This window comes from Colius striatus, chromosome 10 (genome assembly GCF_028858725.1).
Source record: "Colius striatus isolate bColStr4 chromosome 10, bColStr4.1.hap1, whole genome shotgun sequence".
Classification (NCBI taxonomy): domain Eukaryota; kingdom Metazoa; phylum Chordata; class Aves; order Coliiformes; family Coliidae; genus Colius; species Colius striatus.
In genome coordinates, this window is record NC_084768.1 from 16,722,262 (window position 1) to 16,743,213 (window position 20,952).

At 41.9% G+C, this 20,952-nt stretch overlaps 1 protein-coding gene across 4 annotated transcripts; it reads right to left on the reverse strand.

Moving 5' to 3' along the window:
* Nucleotides 1-845: 845 nt before the first annotated feature.
* Nucleotides 846-19,212, reverse strand: LPAR3 (lysophosphatidic acid receptor 3). Of its 4 annotated transcripts, none has more exons than XM_062003693.1 (5): nucleotides 19,189-19,212; nucleotides 17,618-17,728; nucleotides 13,241-13,757; nucleotides 9,809-10,566; nucleotides 846-3,111 (listed from the first exon to the last, which is right to left on the reverse strand). In XM_062003693.1, exons 4-5 carry the CDS (start codon nucleotides 10,542-10,544, stop codon nucleotides 2,762-2,764), a joined length of 1,086 nt encoding a protein of 361 aa, XP_061859677.1. In that variant the 5' UTR covers nucleotides 10,545-10,566; nucleotides 13,241-13,757; nucleotides 17,618-17,728; nucleotides 19,189-19,212; the 3' UTR covers nucleotides 846-2,761. The 4 variants fall into 4 exon arrangements, with proteins under 4 accessions (XP_061859677.1, XP_061859679.1, XP_061859676.1 ...); XM_062003695.1 differs by lacking the exon at nucleotides 19,189-19,212 and adding an exon at nucleotides 18,509-18,814 and having other exon boundaries at nucleotides 13,241-13,711; XM_062003692.1 differs by lacking the exon at nucleotides 19,189-19,212 and adding an exon at nucleotides 18,509-18,814.
* Nucleotides 19,213-20,952: the final 1,740 nt, after the last annotated feature.

Consider the following 20,952-nt stretch of genomic DNA (forward strand, 5'->3'; position numbering starts at 1 on the left):
AACGTTATACAATCTCTGCTGTAGCAGTTTGTAGGAAAGTTTGATGTAAGCTCAGTTTCCTGTTCCAGGCATGGCACACTGTAATTTACAGTAGTAAACAACGAAGTAGCAGCTCTGAGGGAAGCATCATGTCAAAACAAAGGGTATGTCACTGCAAATCATACCATTCACAGATCAGCAGGTCCCAAGCTTTTGGGGTCTGCTTTGTTTGTTTTGGGATTCATTTTATTGGGTTTTTTCTTTTTTTTTAATGAGATAACAGAAAGAGGAAGAGTGCAGAGCCCAAATCCTCTCACCTGCTTTCAGTAGAATGATTGGTAACACCTCCCAGTTCTCAATCGGGAGTCCACTATATGAGGTGCTCTACAAACACCACAGTCTTTTACCTTAACAGGAGTCATCTTTCCTTGCTTACCTGGAAAAAATCTTCCACATGTAGTTGTTTTGCAGCCCAAATCCCAATCTTTACAGGGCAGATCTAGAGTTTTCTCCAGTGCTGCAGATGTTCCAGATCCTTCATCCAAGCTCTCTTCAGGGCCTGATGCAACCAAGTATTATACTTCCAACTCTTGTTAGTAAGCACAAGTATTTTATTAAAACATCCCTCCTGACCACCACTGTGGCTACATGAAACATTTCCCCATCATCCTTTTTATCTGGAGTTATCAGATTTAGCTTGGATGGATCTGTGGAAACAAGGGAGTACTTTTTAGCTAGCCCTTTACTGCTGACTGTTGTGCCAGGTAACGTTCAACCACCATCCAAACAGGAAACAAAACAAGCATTTTATTGGGAAGTAACATTTTATTTTATGTTAGTTTTGTAGTCAAAACATCAGCCTATTTAACACAAACTACACTGCAGTTAGCTGTAGGGATAGGAATACTTGCATGCTATGACTTTGCAATGCCATCAGCTCTAGAAAGCACCACTTTACATATCTTCCAAGACACTAAACTAATGAAGTAGTATTTGCACATGAACATTGCATTATAATGGCAAAAACCACGTGTAAACCTTTTCAGCACTACAGAAATACAGCATCAACCTTAAAATATTAGGGCCTACCCCTACAAGGTAACTGGTGTAACGGGAGAGCTTTCTGAGCAGAGGTTTCCTGTATTCATGAGCTAAGGCCTGCTATGAACCCCCCTAGTCCCTTCCTCAAAACTACAGCTTGGTCTTTGAGACAAGTGCTGATTGTGGTTTGATCAACACAATCCAGATATACACATACAAGTTGCACCAAAGAAAGAATTTGCCGAAACCACAGATGAACTTTGATCTTCAGCCTCACACAATATGCTCTTGGGGATGTTCTCCAACAATTTCAAGTTGGCAAAATCTTTAAAACTTTCCAAATGGACCTCTGGTCATGGTCATCTGCTTTAATACCAGGGATCAGACTTTCTCTAGGACACAAAACAGGCAAGTGCTCTTGAAATGAAGACAGGTATCAGGGAGTTCATTGCTTTTGAAAGCAGACAGCAGGAGCCCAATTTTTAGAGTACTCAGAAATCTACATTCCATTTTTTAATTTAAAAGCTTAACTTTAGAAGTTTTACCCTAAGAGCTTTAAATTGCTGGATCCTCCATTAGATTATATCCCATAAGTCAAAACTTCAGCTTTTTAGGCTGTAGCTGAATCGACATTAGACTTGATTAGTCACAATGCTGAAAGCCCTTCATTGCTTGCTGTTTCATGGCCTCTTCCTCAAGTACCTTCCAGTAAGATGTGCTTCCAAATCAGAGGTTAAAGTGTTCCAGACAAGTTCAGACAATCAAAACATACTGTACTCTTAGGAGTATAGGTTGGTTTCAGGCTTTTTTCCTGTAAATGAGTTTCTATTTTAAATAGCTTGATTGAACCTACATATATGTACATTTAAACTTCATTTAAAAGTTCCTTCTCTTACAACAGAGTTTAGGATTTCATTTCTTTCAGTGGCATAGCAATTAAAGAGGAATAAAGACATTCATTTTGTGTTATCTGGGTAAGAAATGAGCATAATGAGCACAGCCACACTGCTCTTCTGTTAATCCACCCTCATCATCTGCATACACAGTAACAGCTGAGAGTACAAGCTATCACCTTGCAGCATTTCCCCCACTATGGAAGAAGTAATGGCTGTCATGCTTTTTATATTCTCAGATTCTGATAACCCATGGCCTGACACACTCACACTGGTGTCTGGTCTGGTTACAGGCAGGTTTCTGGCATAGCCTCAATAAACCATCCAGTTACCTATTTTGAAAGCAAGATAAGGAAGAAGAGAGAAGGTAAGCATGAACTATTTCATGAACTTCATAAGCCAAGAAAACAGGTCACAATTCTTTCCAACCAAGCCTGTGATCCTCCTTAAGATACATAGAAAGTGTTCAAAGCTTAAATAAAGGATACCAAACCTGCACAATAAGGCAGGTTTATTCTGTCTGTAGGAGCTTAAAGAAGGTTTCACTATGCTGCTTGCATTTTGTTTCCATGCACAAGAAGTCTCTGAGATGCATTTATTCCATTCATATGAAAAAACAACTTCATGTACTCAAAAAAAAAAAGGAGAAATATGGCAGCACAGAAAGTTTTCTTCATTACAAAGTGTTTTTCCATCAGGCAATTATTTATAAGAACTTTTGTTAACACTGGAGGTTAGGCTCTGGAACAAAGTGGATATATTGTTTACTAGCTTTGCCAGTCAATCTTCTCTTACAAAACCTTTCCCTTCCCCCTCTCTTTTCCAGCCAAGTCAGTCCCTTGAATAGCTCAGGAGTTTCCTTTGTCACCAAGATCTCCTTTTCCACAAATTGTCCCTTGAATAATGCCATCTTCAATGTAGTGCCCCGAGGTATCTGTGCTCTTGCAGAGAACTGTCGAGGGTATCCGTGAGGAGCGCCTGTCCTGGCTCCTATCCTCAGAGGAACAGCAAATCATCCTTTTCATGGTACCCCACATCTCATCATCTTTGTATGAATAAATTACTGGATTCATGACAGAGTTCAACAGGGCCAGGAGAAGAAACCACCTTTTAACATTCTGAACCCCACAGTCAGTGCAGTTGAGACCATCGAGCAGTAAGACGACCAGGCCAGGGGTCCAGCAGACAACAAAGGCACCTGAAAATAAAGGAGACAAAAAACCCCAACTAACTTCAAAATGCTAGGGGTTTGGGAGTTGTTTGCATCTTACAACATTATTGAGTTCATAAAAATTCTACACAAAAGTGCTAAAAGTCAGACGAGACAAAATTATAACCACAGTAGCAAAATTGTCTTTACTATGGCTTTTCTGCCAAGCCCTGTGCAGGAGGCAGGGCAGCTCTCAGAAGGCTTCAGGGAGCAAGAATCCAGCTGCTGACAGCATTGGCTCAAATACAAGTGGGGAAAGATCATCACAGCAGTGATTTGTTCCTGCTGGTAAATAAACAAGAGTTTTGGAGCATTAACAAGCAGAGAACTGGCACTCTGAAGGCTGACTTCCTCTCTCCCTCTCATATGCTAGAGGAGAAGAAACCAGATGTCCCATTTCCACCGTCACTACAGCACAATACAGAGACATGTCTTCTGTCACACTACAGCTGACTGCAGAACTTTGGGCACACTGTACAATTCATAAAACAATAATCACATCATTTAAACATATCCTGGCTGCAAACCTCACAGCTAGTGCAGGATGAATGCACTACCCTGGCCCACATCTCTCCACTTCTCTCTCCCGAGCTGAGTGTGCTGTTTACTCAAGACCCAACAAATAAGATCCAGGAAAGAAGTTCAATCACAAATGAAGAAAAAGATGAGTTAAAGTGAACCAAAGGATTTGACAGTCAGGGCTCAGAACTGAAGCAAAGAACAGAATAAAAAGCAAAAAGGATGAGGAAGTTATAGTGTGGTGATGGAGGGAAAAGAAAGCTCTGCAAGAAAGGTATTCCTCCAAAACATAAACTGAAACTGGAGCAGAGCTGTTCCTGTGTTTCAGCTGCAATGTATGAATCACAGCAGCCCCTGTGAGGAAGAAGTGAGACAAATGGTGATAATAAAAACTGAAAGAAAAGACAAGGGCAACACACTCCTCTCCCATCAGTCCCTTAAAAAAAAGAGAAAATGAAATGAGGAATAAGGAAGATCTTAGAGTGAAGACAACATGGAGATGGAATAAAAACACAGCTTAGAAGAAAGTTAAATACTATGTTTGCATCTGCCATAAAGGCAGGGGTGTGGACAGGGCTGATGGGGAGGGGGAATATCACAGCCAAGGGCAGCAACCAGCCCAGACCTTAGGAAGGGCCCTGAAACAGCCCACCTCCTGCCTTCCCAGCACACAGCCTGGCACCCTCCCTTTCAGCTCGAGGAAGGAGTGGCCGTATGAATGATAATGCTAACTTAGCACAAGCCACAATTGCTGTCTGACATACAGAAATAGAAAATTACAACTCTGCACAACAGTCACAGTTTGAACAGCACACTGAGGAAATTCCAGTCATTTATAACAGCAGAATTCCCTCTTTTATGAGCTTACAAAAAATAATCAATCAAACGAAGATGATAGCAGCTAGATGTTAAAAAGCTCTACTGGGAGTGTTGGTGTCTGTTCAACAATTTTGGTAGGGAAAGCAAGTCCAGCTCATTTGTTTAAAGCCACTGATTTTCCCATATCTGAGCTGTGCCAATGAGCAGTGGGAGAGCAGTCTGGCTCCAGGGAGCACCCAAGCAGCCAGAAGGCAGCCAGGCATCCCTGCAGCAGTGCTGTGCACATGGGCTGGTTGTGTCTGCAGCACTGGACACTCCTCCCCATCAAGAGTTTCCATGAACACCGTGTCCATCTGATGGACAGGCCATAACGGTGTCTGAAGTGAATTCATGTGACTTGGTAAGCATTAGGTTTGCTGGAAAATTTATCTGGGACAATGTACCATGGATCTTGTTGCAAACTTACGCTCTGGAAGTCCAGATGAAATTCCACCAACTGATTTAATATGTTCTAGGCAATACTATAAAGAACAGAAATACAAGAGACCATCTCCTTCAGCAACTGCATTTTCTACTCTATTGTACCAAGACTTTTGTGATGCTAAGCACTCATTTCATGATGTTTGTTTTGAGATACTGGTTAACATCAGTAACATTCCTCCATTGCCCACTGGCATCAGAAGCTGCAAGCTGCTACCACAACACTTGTTTACTCTGTTCAGTCTCTATTCCACACACTGGTTTGGCTCCAGCATACTGTGTAAGCAGTTGTGACATCAACTTTCTCTTACAGTCTACAAGTTGCCCTGGGGTTCACCAGCAAATCCCAATCATTTTAACAAGCACTGGAACCAGACCACCCAGACAACACTGCTATGTGGAGTTGAGTGTTGTAGTTGGACAGAGATCTTTCACTAGCCACCAAGGGTCACTGTCAAAGTCACCAAAGCACCAGCTCCATGCAGAAATTAAGATAGTAACAACCCCCCTGAAGCACTGAAAGCATTTTGACCACTTGTACCACAAAGCATTCAAGGTCCAATCCTGCTTTAATGGAAGTCAGAAGGAAAAGAATCAGACCCCAAAACCACATTTAACAACAGACACAGAAATTACTCCTTCAAACAAAACCCCAAGATTGCAGGTAGGATTAGTCTGTGAACTACTAGGATACATCCTTGTCTACCTGTACAGCCAAAACCCTAAAAGGTTTCAGTGGCAAAAGTAAGGGAAAATAAAAGACATCTGCAGACATCTCTCTGCACATTTCCCCCACCCCACGACTGAAGACAAAGGCAGGGGCCAATGCAGTGACCATGTTGCAGTTACTGGCTAATGCTTTCATGGGACTGTTGCTTTGACTCCACCAAAACCACATTGTGATGTGTATGGAGACAAAACAAACTATTCACACCCTTCCCTTAGCAGCATAGAGATGAAAGCAAGGCATGGCTCAGACTGGCAGCCTTACACAGATTTTGCTATTTTTACCACAGAGCTTTCAAAGGCAACTATGGTTAAACATAAATATATACTTTTGTCTTGGCTTTTTGGCTATTTTCTTGTTTGGAGACTTTTTATCCTGCAGGAGCTCCTCTCCCTGACAAAGTGCCATTGTCCAAAAATAATTTGATATCTGTGACTTTCTAAAATTCAGAGAAGTGACAGAAAATACAGCCTGCCTGCAATAGGGATCAGAAGAACAGCTCTGAGTCTTCCCACTGGGTTATGGGAGATCAGATGTCTCAACATCTCAAGGTTAGTTTGAGGATTTTTCCATTAGATTTAAAGATGGACCTGGAAGCACTACTGATGCTTTGGCAGCATCATGTCATGGAACTCTGAACATCTGAGCTGTCCCTAAGCAATGTCAGCACTGAGAAGAGTGCAGTAGCTTTGAGTTGCCTTTGCCACACATGCATCTAAGTTAAAACAGCAAGTTACTAACTAAACTGTAAAGTCACTAAACCTGAAAATATCTGACTCAAAGCTGGTATTTCAGCAGGAATCTCACTGCCAAATTCAGATGAACACACTATCCAAAAAATCACATACCCACACACCTGCAGCTACCCTTCAAGCTGCAGTCACAGGCTTAGCTAGGACAATGCCACAAGGCCAGGTGACAAGTATTTTACTCCCTTCTGCGAAGTTTCACGTACTCCAGTTTCAACCAGATTTTCTATTTTCTATGGTTTAGCATGCCAGAGGGAAAGCCTTGCTCCTATCCTGTGATGGATCACTTTAGGGGTTATGGTAGAAAATGGTAGATGACAGGGACTTGGATCTCAGCCTCTGGAAGGGGCCATCCAGGTATTAAAAAAGCCACCTGCAGCTGTGATCACCAGAAACCCACTGAAATCCAGATTCTCTCCACTCTTAACTGTACCACCACAGAAGAGAACAGCAATGTTTTGCTGGAGAGGTAGCTGGCCACAGGTCCAGTCTTCCTGAGAAGGGAGGTGGAGGCAGACAAGAGGAACAGCATGCCAGCAGCTCCCAATTGCATGGAGCCTCCTTCCACACAGCAGCAAAGCAGCAGGATTTTGTCCTGAACCTCCCACAAAGCCAACAGAGTACATTAATGAGAACTCTGGTTCTCATAATGCTTCATCCAGCAAGAGAGCTTTTAGTTAAGACTATATCAAGTGGGTACTCTGAAACCATGAAAAATAACTGCCTTGGGCAAAACCCACATGCTGTATATAGCTGTAGGTTGTTGCATCAGTGGATATAAGCAGAATTTTGGAAGCATCACTTTGGTCATTTGGTGACTGCTTTGGTAATTGGAAAGCCCAGACAGCATTCTGACCAGTTTCTAATACATTTTGCACCATGTAATTGAATGAGTTAGCCAGGAATGCACACTTCCAACTGGTTTAAAACATAAATGCTCATTCCTAGAAATCAATGTTTATGAAAAGCCTCTCAAAGTCAAAATTTGGAGAAGTGATATGAAGAAACATGCTAAGAAACACTTCCTCTGACGTGGGGCTTTGAGGCAGAACTTGCACACAGCAACTCATGCACCAATTCAACTTCTTTGGAAGCAGGATCTCTTTTGGTTTTGTTTCTGATTGACAAATACACAAAATTATGATCTCTAGAGTAGTACTCAGGCTTTCTAAGTTAAATTTGCCTGGCCCAGCATACAATATCATTAAATGCACTACCTGAATTATAGTTTAATCTGGTGGCTAAAAAGTCATACTCTGCAAGTAAGAAAAAGCTAATGCTGGTCAACTCATAGTCTCCAGGAACAGAAAGAATCAGTTGGAAATGAAGTTTAAAGCGGAGTTTATTTCCACACAGCAGCACAATTGTGGTGTGCACTGAAGACCTGCCAGAAGCTAAGTGACCACGAAGGGCTAACAATCAGTAGTCACCATCCTTGTCCTACCAACTGTGCCTCAGCCATCCAGCAGTCCTCCCCAGTGCCTGGACCACCTCTCTACTGTGACTTGCAAACAGCCACCAAGAGCTAACCCTGTTATTCCAGCACTCACTCAGCATCCTCCAACTTCAGCTTAAACAGAACCAAAGTAACGTTATCTATATAAATAGACATGTAAATTAGACAAGGCTATGTGTAATGACTTCTTCTTTTGTGACTTCCCAGAAAGCAGCCTGGTGTTCTGCTTTCAACAGAAACGCTCAGGGAGCTGCTTTTTAAAAGTGTTTTTCTTTTTGTCTCATTTCAATGCAGCAGTTAACTACAGGCTAGCAAAGGCTTATGCATTAGGGCAGGATCATATTTGGAGCAATTCAGAGTTTTTCTGCAGCCATTTTCTCCTACCAGATGGACAATTTAAGTTTTGCTGCATAAGAGCTTCAGGTAGGGGAAAAGTTTGAATCTTGTCCCTGGATGGGACAGGAGCAACTACCATATTGTCTCTTTATTAGCTGACATAAAATCAAGGGGAAAAAAAGGAAGGGACAACTGGGGAGGGATTTTAGAGGGGAGAGGACAGAAGACAAGTCAAGTTCAGAAGACACAGGAGTGTGAATGAGAAGCACTTGCTTGAACCATCAGTCCACTTTCTTTTCCAAGGTCAGGCACTTTAAAGTTTAACTGATCTCATCTAAAGCTTCAGGGGGAAGAAAAAGAAAAAAAAAAAAGAGAACCAGAGAGTAGACTGTGCAAACAGCATCCATAGACAAGAGCAAAACCGCGTCCTTGGTCCGAACTTCCTAACCTGGCAATTCCTACTCCCATGAAAAGGGATGATCTTCTCCAGGAGCTCTCTAGCACTCCAGTACAACACAACTGTGTCCCAGCTGTACACAGGCACCAGCTTTCCTAAAAGCTTCAGCTTTCTTGTGCTGGCTCACAGAACATTGGAATAGTTGTCACATCAGCAAAGCTGTATCCGTGGTTTTAGAGTGCCCCACCACCTGAGCCCAGCTTCACAAGTGTCCCAGTGTCCTGCCAGTTCCACCCACAGCTCATGGGATGTCTGGCTTCCAGAAAACATCTTGCTTAGATTCCAGTCTTCCTGGGGAAAATTCACTGCTATAGCTAGTAATTTGATGCAACAGTCAATAATCTTCTCTGCATATCTCTAATTTAATAAGCAGCTACATCACAACTAACTATTGAAGAGATCTGAGCTGCCCAAATATCAACAGTTTCTCTTGGGCAGAATCCAGGTTGAGTCTCATGTTATGATCTAGGGATCCAAAGCCAGACTATATCATCATCTAAAGCTATTTTGCACTAGGTAGTCTTGACAGAATGAAGGTGATTTCTCCCCTTGTAATGCAAGCCTCTGTCAAAAGTTGCAAGTATCCACCAAGTATCCTCTCTGTTCCCCAGGGAAGGTGTGTTTTCAGGAGGAGGAAGTTAGTATTTTTAGGAAACAGTCAAGAGGAAGAAATACAAAAAGAAAACAATCCACATCCAGCCACAGAATTAATGGCCTTGGATAGATATTAAAGAATATTATTTTGGAAATGTTCTACCGGGGAGCTGTGACTCTTCACAAGCCTTCCTCCAAAGTGACTTTGCATTCTCTCTCATCACCTCAAAAAAAAGAGAAAAGATAATTTGTGTTTTGTAACAAGCTGCCTACAAAATAAAGACACTTTTCTTCTACATGTTGATCAGTTATTTATACTTTGCATTTCTGTGGGGTGCAACACTTATTTCACTATCAAAAGCAGACAGAAGTCTAAATGCCTTCAGCACTTGAAAGTTTGGTAAGAAAGGGAGTTTTTTGTTTTGGTTTTGTTTATAGGGTTGGGTTTTGGGTTTCTTTTGTTTAAAACAAACAATCAAACCAAACCAACACACAAACCCATTCATTGGCACTACCGGCCCTGCACATCATGGCTTGGAGTGTCTTACCTAGAAGGGTCATGACAGTCTTCATTAGCTTCACAGGGGTTCTCCTACGGCTAATGGATCCACTAGTGTGGGACGACAAGACATTAGTTTTCCTCTGGACATACATATAGATTCTTATGTAAACCACCACCATAATGAAGAAAACAACCAGGTTTAAGACGCTCCAGAACACCAGGTAACTCCTGCTGTAAATGGGTGCCAGGGACGAGCAGGCAGTAATGTCACAGAGGCAGTTCCAACCCAGGGTAGGAACAGCGCCCATGAAAATAGCAATGGCCCAAATTGATATAATTAAAAAGGTGACCCTCTTCTTTGTGAGATTACTGTGGATCTTCATCCGCATTATTGACATGTGCCTCTCAACAGCTATGACGAGGAGATTCACCAGAGAAGCTGTCAGACTGGTGTCCAGAAGGCCCTGACGCAAAAACCAGCGGTTAACAGTTAATGTCTTAGACACTGGGCCGGTGTTGAACATCAAGAAGACATAGGCAATTCCAGCAAAAAAGTCTGCAGCAGCTAAGTTGGCCAGGAGATAGTAAAAGGGAAAATGAAACCTTTTGTTCTTGACCACAGCTGCGATGACCAATGAATTTGAAATGAAAATGAAGAGGCAAAAAAAGGTCCCAAAACACAGAACAACAATAAGCTTTGGCCCTGTCCACTCATCCACTGTGTCAGTGTTTGTCTTGTTATAGAAAAAGTCCATGCGCTTATCATAGTAGCATTCGTTCATCCTGGATTAAAGCCCCTGCATCCTAGGAAGGGTAGAAAGGAAAAAAGAAAGAATTAAAAACCAACTATTGGTCCTTGCTTCAATTATCTTATCTAACAGCTTTTTTTGGAGGAAGGGGAAGGGATGGGACAAGTGCAAGGAGAGATATATATCTAGATAGATAGATAGATATATGAAAGCCTTGAATAAAAATTCATATTGCACATAACTAATGCAGAAGAAGATATTCTGTTCACTGTCCATCAGTGCACAATGCTTGGATGAATCAGGAGTTTTTAAGACCTACCTGCTTACAAAATCCCAGCACAGTCCCTGCAAAGGGTACTGCAAAGTGCAAACTAGGAGTCATACTGTACAGGCAACTAAGTGGAAGTTAAGAGGTTAAAAGTTAGTTTCTGGAGGTCACAAAGAAAATCTGAGCAGCAGCCAAGCCATTCTTGCTGTGAAGTCCCATGCTTGAGCCACAGCCCCGTCATTATTTCCATTTCTCAGTATATCCAGTCAGGACAGGGAAGCATAAATCATAACTCTTCCATGTACTGACTAAGCAATAAAAAGCCTATTACTGGAAAAAAAAATGTTTGGGGTTTTCAATTCTGTATTAATTAACATAAAAGTGTCTGTATGTAAGATGCTACAGGCATATATATTCTGAGTACATATCTGTTATTTACTGCTACAGGATTTAGGTCAATGTGCTGAAAAAGACAAAAAAAATATATTGTCCATACATGAGGACACTGAAAGCTTTTTTTATTGACCTGTCAACCCAGCACCCTGTGAGCACCACACAGCTCCAAAACCAAAACACAGTCTCCTATCCAACCACAGGGTAAAGTAAGCCCTAACATCAGCAGGAGTGCTGGGGTTTTTTTCTTATACTCACTCAGCATTATTTTGGGCACAGGGTTATTAAACATGATGGAAGGGGGAGTCTGTGTTCCAGATTACATCACACTTCAGCTTCTCCAGTGAGATCAATGTCAGCTGACTTGGCAACTTTATTGCCTTTATTACGATCCAAACTGAACTCAGATTTACACAGTTAGATCCAACAGCAATTATTCATGGTTACTCTGTGCAGGATCTGGTCAGCCTAATGGGGACACTTTGTGCCTGATCATCATTATCCCTCAGAATAAGAGTTTTAATAGTGACTTCATTAATAGATATTGTACAGTTTTAGCAAAACATAGGAACCCAACCATGGGTTCCTAACACAAGACCCTAACCACATTAGATATTATACAGAGGGGCAAACTTGTGCCTGACTCTAGAGACGGAGAAATATTAGCATACAGAGCTGCAGGAGAGGACGCAATGCTAACAGCTTTCATAAGCTCCTTGTGAGCCTCAGGCTGTCATGAGGCCCCATGGTAGACTGAATTGGTCTGAAAAAAAGAATAAAAACCCTAGAAGTGGTTACAGGTAGAATGGTACCAAAAAAAAATAAATCAAAAGCTCTTCACCTCTGCAGATAAAGTTGATGACAGATAAACATCAGGTTCATTAAGTCTATTATTACCATGGGGTTACTTAACAGTTACATCTCATCTCTCCAGGGACTGGGAAGCAAATTAAGCAATACCCAGTAGGCTGCTTAAGAAGTTACATTTATAGTAAAAGTTCCTTATGAGTTTCAGGATCAGAAGTTTCATGTTCTGTCATTTAAATGATACTACTCGTGTTATTTCTCTCATGCAGTATTTGTATTATCTCATTTTAAATCAACTTGCACTATTCCACAATTAATATTTTCAATAAAATGGAAAAAAGATTTAATAATTCATCTTTCTGAACTAGCTCCTTGGCCTTTTTTTCTTGGTTCCCACCCTACATTGAGTAGTTCACACAAAAACAGGCCACTTGATATTGTTGTTCATTTTATTACTCTCAAGAACTTAGCCAAATACTTCTTTTATAAAAGAATATATTATTTAAGGCATTAAATTCAAGTGGGTAGTCATAACTAAAAACACTAACTCAAGGACAAAAAGTGGAAGGAAACAAGTAAATCATACCTTTTGCTGAAACATTACAGAGCATCCTTCCATCTAAAAATAAAAATACCTCAACAACTCAGATCCACCAGAATCAATCAGAATTCAATGCCTAATGCTCCATTTTCAGGGCAATATGGTAGAGTCAGTCACTCTGTACATTCCCCTTTCTCACCTAGGAAGTACTCAAAAGGCAAATTAAGTCTGTAAGTAACCAGAAGTCCCCGAGGAGCTGCAGATAACAGCTACTACAGCAGCCAAGTGCTGGGAACTCGGCCTAGCTGAGATGGTTCTGCTCTTACCCACCAAAGCAGTAAAGGACTTGCTGAGCTTGACATGAAGCTTTTACAGAACAGCCCAAGTGCCTGCAAATAGAAGCAGCATTTTGGGCAAGAATGGTGGGAAACAAGCAAACAAACAAAAATCTGTGAAAATTACAGGGAAGATTTTCTGAACATGTTGTATCTTACTGTATAATCATCTCAACAGATGAATCCCTTTAACTCGCAGTCATAGAAGGGAGATACTTTTTGCATCTCATCTGGAGAACATTCTTAAAGAACTCCAAAATATCAAACTATGATCTTATTGTAAATTCTTCAGCTTACTGACATCCCATCCTCATTTGAAACAGCACTTGAGAAAAGGAAATCACACATCTGTACTTCCGTACCAAAATAATCATATAACACTCACTATCACATAGCAGGGCTCAAACGACAAATGACTTTGAAAGACATATCTTGAGGTCTTGAGATAAGGCAAGAGGGAGTAGAAAAGCATTCAGCTGGAGTCTCAGAGTCACAGAGCAGGCTCTGGAGGTGTCCACATGGAAGCTGCATCAAAACGGTAACTGAACTGGAGATAGTTTACGTCCTAGTCCTTCAGAGGAGAGAGGTAGCACGTGGCTGTCTGAACCAGTCTATGTACAAACAGCACTTTTCACACCAGCATCCTTCCAGAGAGAGGTTTATTTCACACCTTCACTTTATTTTAAGTTCTCCCAGCAGAACTAGCCTTGCCTCGGGGCAGCTGTGACAGAGCTGTGCTTCTATATCCTCAGTGGTCCTGCCCCAGTCCACATCAGGCACGAGGGATGTGTAATAGGATTTCCTGGCACGTCAGAGGTCAACACATTGCAGGATTTTATTCTCCAGGTCTTCTCTTCTGCAGCCAAATCAGAGATGTTTATCTTAATCAGGACTGGTTTAAACTTAAAAAGAAAAAAGAAACCACTCTTCAGTATTACATTTCAGATTTGTTTATTAAGTACACATAAATTTGAAGATTCAGGCAAAATGTTGTTTGTCGAAGTTTTAAAAAGAATAGAAACTGAAATAGCAGAAAACTCGCTGAACTGGTCAGCCCAGCCTTATAAAGCCAGAGTCCTCGAGAGTCTGCAACAGAGAGCTCCCCAGTTCTGCTACTCACTTCATGACAAATTGCTGCTTTCTGCTTTGAAAGTGGCTCTCAAGTTTAACATGTCTCTTTTTTAATGGGAAAGGACAGGAAAGCTAACAATCTCCATTCCCCTCTTCTATGCCATTCAGTATTTAACAGCCCTCCATACAGACCAAAGCTCGACAGTAATAACCATGTATCACATATTCTACAGATGCATTGAGCTATTAGTTCGCCACAAGGCACTCACAAGCAAATACATCAAAAATTTGCACATGCCAAAAGCATACTCTTGTCAAAAAGGTTCTTTTCCTTATTTCAATCTATTTAATTACTTCAGTTCAACCAACAGTGGCTACGAAGACCAGAAACTGATGGACTGTGAAGTGTGTTTTCCTCTACCACTCTGAGTAAACATAAGCTTTGAGTGGGAGAAATCATCTGTTCCAAAAATCTCAAAGGATTTGGTTCAGTTAAACTGCTTTCAAAGGCAAAAGCACACATTAAGAATGTTTTCCAATCCAGCACATCTCGAGCTCTGTTTGTCTTAAAGACAGATAGCATTTGAATTGATTTTAAATTCCTCTGTGTAAGTGCAACGCTTATCAAGTCAGAATATGTTCTTCACTATTCTCAAACAGTCAAGAATTTGCATGAGTATATATAGTCGTAAGCTAACAAGTTTATATATTTGTTATTCAACTAGAATCTAGTTTACTTCAAGAAAAGTTCATAACAATCTGTATATGGCATGGAATTTAATATCAGCTATTTAAATCAAGGATTTTGAAGATTGAAACTGTTATCAAAGGCACCTTTTACATCATTTTCATTCAAAATTAAGTTCTGCCTGTGAATCCAGTCTAAGCAGAGTTACTCATTATTAATGCAGACATTTCTGAAGGAAAACTCAAGTCGTATTTTAATGAGAAGGTCATTACAAAATTTAGCCTGCATGCCACAATGTGATTCATGACACACCCCGGTGGTTTTCTGCCTCTTTCCTGTCCATTAAAAACCAAGCTGTTTCAATAAACTGACCACAACTTTATTGTAGAGTTGGCGTCAGTTTGGGGGACTTTGATGGCTTCTGTCCTGCTCCTTGGGTAAATGCAACAGGGAGGGAGTGAACAAGCCTGGCTTGGCAGAGTGAGCTTCTCTAAGAGGATTCAAGTTTGCAGCTAGACTGAAAAGTCCATGGAGCAGGGCTGAACATACAGGATTGTAGCAGGTAAATTCTGTAGCAGGATTGAAAGAAGGGAGAGAAGTTTGCACATGCAGAACCCCAGTTTGATTTACTGGTGGTTTTCCTGAGCTGGCACAGGGATTCTCATGCAGAAATTCAGGGCAATATAGCACCCACAATGACACACTCTGGAACACAGGGAGAGACAGATAGGCCAGTACAGTCCAGACAGGTCCATGGGACAAGCCCAGAGGAGCAAGCTGTGCCCAGGCTCAGCCTGCAAAGCAGGCAGGCTGCCAGGCAATGCTGGAGCACTTCATCTCCCTGTCTCCCCCCATCTGTTAGCAAAGATGAGGTGTTAAACACAAATCCCTCAGATATTTTGAAACTTATTACAAAAGTTACTCTCCAGAAAGCTGAGTTTATCATGCTCACAGGCATTGGTGGCAGAGCAAGCAGGCAAGTCACTTGAAACACTCTCTTTATATTCAAACACTGCAGAGAAATACTAAGCAGCAAATACCTGTCTGAACATAGTGCTTAGGCTTTTACAAACCTACCCTGCAAGCAGCAGATAGTCCTTGGTACAATACCACAAAAGGAGCATCTGGAGGCTTGCAGACTATACAGCCTCTGGCAATGGTCCCCACAGCAGTGCTCTTGCTTGTCTGCGTCAGGTGTACAGGCAGACTTGAACACTCCCTGTCCCTTCCCCTTCTTCCAGAGAAACCACTGGTGCTGCTTTTATTCTCCTTGTTTCTGAAAAGCTCTCTCTCACCTCACTTGCAGAGGAAGAAACAGGCAGCAGAAGGAAGCCAGGGTACCGGGTAGCCAAGACATATATACAAGTAGTATCAGTTAACAGAGGGAATCAGTTCCTCGTTCCCCTCCACACCCTGCATGCATGTATGGCCACGGAGGAAACACAGCCAATGGCTTGCACAGTAACCCAAGAAACCCATTCAGGCTACCTCAGGTTAGAAATACCAGTGCAGAAAAGGGTGTGTAACACAGCAGAGGCCAAAAATGTTAATATGTAACTGTAAGGAGTTTTGTGAGGTAAGTACTCTGGTTCACTTTCAATTGTCTTTAACAGTTAATTGATACTATAGCAAAAATCAGTTTAGAGAAGCAAACTGAAAGGAAGCACATAAAGAACACAAAGTTATGCCTCAAGCTAAACTAAAGCTTTTTTGTCTGGTACTATTAGAGAACGCAATGGAAGTCAGCATTCATTTAACAGGTTTTAGAGACACATTCTCAGAAGTAACTGGTTTACATACTGTTTATTAAGGAACTTCTGTCAGCACTGTCTGCACTCAAGACAGCATGCTACATGCTCCACTCTAAGGAACTGAGAATATACTTTAAAAGCCATTTTTTAAATTCAGCTTTGCAAATATGGAAAAGAGAAATATTTTAAAACTGTAAGGTTCAGTGAGTAAGGTTTTAATTCAGGGAACTTATTTATTAGTAAAAGAATTTACTTCTGATCATGTTTGGCTATATTTTTTTCCTTGTAACTTAAGTATCCCCAGTCTCAGAGAATCAGTTGAACTCAGATCAGGCACGTACAAGCACTATTATGCCATTATCTTGGTCTTCAATGCCTGTTCAAATAAGGAGAACAGAGTGCCACATCCATTTCCATTCCAAGACAGATTCATCTACATAACATTAACTTCATAGAAAGTACAGCAGCACTTTTACTTCCACCACAGTTCTGGTAATTTCCAGTAATAATCCATTTTAATGGCATCATCTTTTGAACTGAAAGGGGAAAGGAACAGGGCAAAGGGAATCAAGATGATTCTTTGTCAACACTTACATAGTGGTGGCAGAAACATCTAAAGTTTTATTACTTATCATGTTTCCTGCATAAAATACCAAGGCTATATGGTAGAAACAAAGCATCTTAAGAACAGTATTAAACCTCAGGACTAAATATTTAAGTTGCAGTGAGAGAAAGCAGTATCATCAGTCACAGACGACAGCTCTCTGTACACACAGACTGGTAAGAGACTTTAAAAAAAAATCACTCTTGGGGCAGAGAAGTGTCACATGTATATGACTGATCCTCTGTGAGCTCCTGCAGCCTGGCATGGGCAGCTGAACTCTGCAAAAGAGTGATACACCGAGGTATCACAATCATGAAATGCCTTCGGTACAGAGCTGCTCTACTGCACTAAAGGCTGTTTAGCTCTGATCCACTGTGGAAAGATGTTAGGGACAGATACTAAATAACAGATATCCCATGTTTAGACTTCAGATCTTGGTAATTTAAGACTTTCTGAAATTATGGTTTACTAAATCTATATATGGAGTTCAAACTAAAAGCTTCACTGCAAAGCTTTCATTTAGTCTCCTTTAAGTGTGGTTCTGGAAGGAGTTGGCAGGTCATCCTATAATGCAGGAACAGACACAGCATTTAAAGTATTTGAAAGCCATTCAAACATCCTGTACATTGTGAAACATGCCTAGAATACCTGTTCTGCTTCTCAACTAAGTTTTCCATTTCTGCAAAACTTCCAGGTCCTCTCATCGATCACCCTCAGCTCCATTTTACAGTTCAACAAACCCGTTTTCTTTCACAAAACCTGCAGAATGGGAATACAAATTATTTCAGCACAGTCTCACCCAAGGGAACTTCTATGGTTTGTTTTCAGTACATGGCTGGTGAGGACCTGAATCATGCCTCTGCTGATTAAAACAAGCCACCTGACCATATCTGATCTGTTAACAGTTGCAGAGCCCTGGTTAGCAAGCAAACATTTCAGTGGAATGGTAGAAATAGTGTACTCCAAGAAACATTTGCTAGAGACATAAAAGTGGACCTAGTGGCTTAAAAGTAGGATCCAAGTATGGGAATTTTTAACCTTAAGATCCAAGAGAAATATATTTTCTATGGTGTCAAATCTTATATTTCAGAGATTTTATTTCATTCTCTGATAGCATGAAGACTATGCTGAAAGATGTTACAAAAGGTTAACAGCCATAGTAGCACCAGAGAATAAGGACACAGAATCACAGAATCCCATCAGTCCTACTTGTCTGAAATCTGTCATTCTGTAAAAAGCCAAATACATCTTTTCAGCTGCTTATGCAGATTTGGGGTTTGGGGGGGTATAGGGGCGGGGTGGTGGGTTTTGTTTTGGGGTATTTCACTTCATTTTCAGTAAACAGATATACTTAGTGAAATCAGATTTATCACCATATAATTGGATTTGCTTCCTGCTCTTAGAAGACCATAAGAACATGCAAGAAACCACATACTCTGTATAGTTTAAAGAAGAAAGCTACAGCAATACAACTTAAACTGTAATAAGAAATGTCTTTTTCTAGTTTCCTATTACAGGAGGGAGAGTAGCCCTACTTACATCTTAGAAACATAAAGGTACAAAACGGCTTTCTTTTTTGCTCTTAAGGAAAAAAAGTAATCAAAATATATAGTGCAAAATACTGTCATTGTATTCTTCTAGGTATTGCAAAGATGAAAATGATACCTTACTGAAGACTTTATGAAACGATTTGTGCCAACCCCCTACGTGGTATATACTTAGTACAAGAGCCTCAGTAGGACACGATACGTGCACATCCAGAGAGGTGTAAAAGTCCAGAAGTCTTAAGTATATAGAAAAACCTCACATGTGTGCGCGTGGGAAGCATCGGTAGGTTTATATACGATAAATATCAGCAGACATCGAGCCGTGCCCAGGGCGCGGAGCCGCAGCACCCGCTCAGCCGGCCGGCAGCGCCCACGAGAGTGGCGCCGGCACCTCGGCACCGTGAAAAGCCCTTTAATAACTGCCGCAAGCTTTCTCCTGCTCGACCGCGGGGCAAAAATCGTTAACAACTGGAGGAGTTCAGCGCTCCCATCCCTCCCCTCCGCCCCGCTCACCGGCAGCCCCGGCCCCGCCGCCCCGCTCACCGGCAGCCCCCGCGGCGCTCAGGCGGCCCCGGCCCCGCCGCCCCGCTCACCGGCAGCCCCGGTCCTGCCGCCCCGCTCACCGGCAGCCCCCGCGGGGCTGAGGCGGTCCCGGCCCCGCAACCCGCTTACCGGCGGTCCCGCAGCCCCGCGCCGCCGCGCCGAGTGCACCCACCCGCCCCGCCCCGCGTTAACCCCTCTGCCGCCGCCCGGCCCCGCAGGGCACAGAAAAAGGTTTTTGGGTGCGTTTGTCTCCTTCCAGGTGCGGAAGTTTGGGTCCTGCAAAGCGCGGCGAAGGAACGGGGCAGGCGAGCCAGACCGCAGCACGTCGCAGGTCTAAAGGGCCGTACTGTCTGAAAAGCCCATCAGAAGGTCCATCATCTCATATTGTGGGAAACAAAAGCAAAACCCAAACAAAACGGCAGTAAGTTCAGAGTAGATTAGGACAGTACAGACAGGCAGATGCACCACTTCCTTCCAGCATCACACCTAGCTCCTTTAAACATAGTATAAAAGGCAAAAAAAGAATCACCTCACATCCACCACCGACAGAGAAATCTTAAAGACTCATGTCAGCTCCCAAGGGCAGGACCAAGCACACACAGCTTTGCCACGAAGGACAAACTGAACTGAAATAGGAGGTGGTACAAGACGAAATTTGTCTGAAGATTGCTACTTACCTGCTTCATTTACTGAGACCAGGCATATAACCAAGGAGCACTGAGCTACTCACAGGTCTGCTCAGAGCTGGAGAACTGACAAAAAGTCACAGCAAAAAGTCTCTGATCCACTTCTCGGAAATCCTGGCAACGACTACAGCACAAAACCTAGACAGAGTGTTAAAGACTAGGTGGAGCCTTGCACACGAACACTATGAAATGCTAGACAGCCTCAGCTCCAGCAGTTTCTCCCCTGCTTTACCCATAAATGGAAAGTCCTAGAATAGGAGCCCAAGCTCTTATCCAACCTGTCCCACTTGAATGCTCATCTTGAAGATGGCTTAGGAAAATTTCTCCTCTCTCCTGCCTCCTTTCTAGTGCAACCTTCTCACGTCTTTTTCATCTGTTTCTCTACTCCTTTTAAGTATCTGAGCAATTAGCAAAAGCTTCTTATTCCCAGGGAACAATACAACCAGAAGGAACAGCTTATTTTCAGAATACTTTTCAAAAGCTTGCGCTCCAGTTCTGCTTCCATTACTGTGCATCACACCTCCTTAGCAGAGTGGGACCATCTATCAATCAGTATTCAAATCTGTATTAAAGCACAGAACAAATGCCAGATTTCCTGTTAAGTTTAACCTCTGTGGAGTAAACCAATGAGAATCTCCAGCAACTGACCCTTATCTTTTTTCCAAGAGAAAAAACACATCAAACAGATGGTGAAGACACAAATTGGTTTCTACAATACATTAGTGACCTGCTCTAATACAGCAGGGCTGAAGCAGAAGTCTAGCTAGCAAGTGGCTCATATGACTTATCAATACTGGACATGAAAGCTTTAGGATTCCATTAGAGAAATTAAGACTTAAAATCAATAAGAATTCTAAGCATTTTTCTATATTCCTTTGCTTGATGATACTTACCCTCATTCCCTGAGGATTCTCTAAGAAACTAGTATTTATCTGAGCAATGGCATTGTCAGGACACACTCAATGTCTACGTTCAAGTCTCTAACCTCAGATTTCCTTAGGTCCTGGTAGAAGGCAGAACAGTAAGGAAAATACAATTCATTTTCAGATGTGTTGGATTTTGATCTTATTTACCAGGAAACTGCTTGATTCAGAAGGAGACATTCCAGAAGGCTGCCAGTAAAACAGCAGCGGATACAGAAAACATCAGCATCTTGTACCTAACAAAGTTAAGATTGCACACTCTATAGGCCAAGAAACTCTGCTAG

Bases quoted from the DNA above. Each gene is read 5' to 3' on its own strand.
- LPAR3 (XM_062003693.1), bottom strand. From the start codon at position 10,544: ATGAACGAATGCTACTATGATAAGCGCATGGACTTTTTCTATAACAAG. The intron at 3,112-9,808 runs GTAAGACACTCC...CTTTATTTTCAG, and splicing joins GACTGTCATGACCCTTCTAG to GTGCCTTTGTTGTCTGCTGG.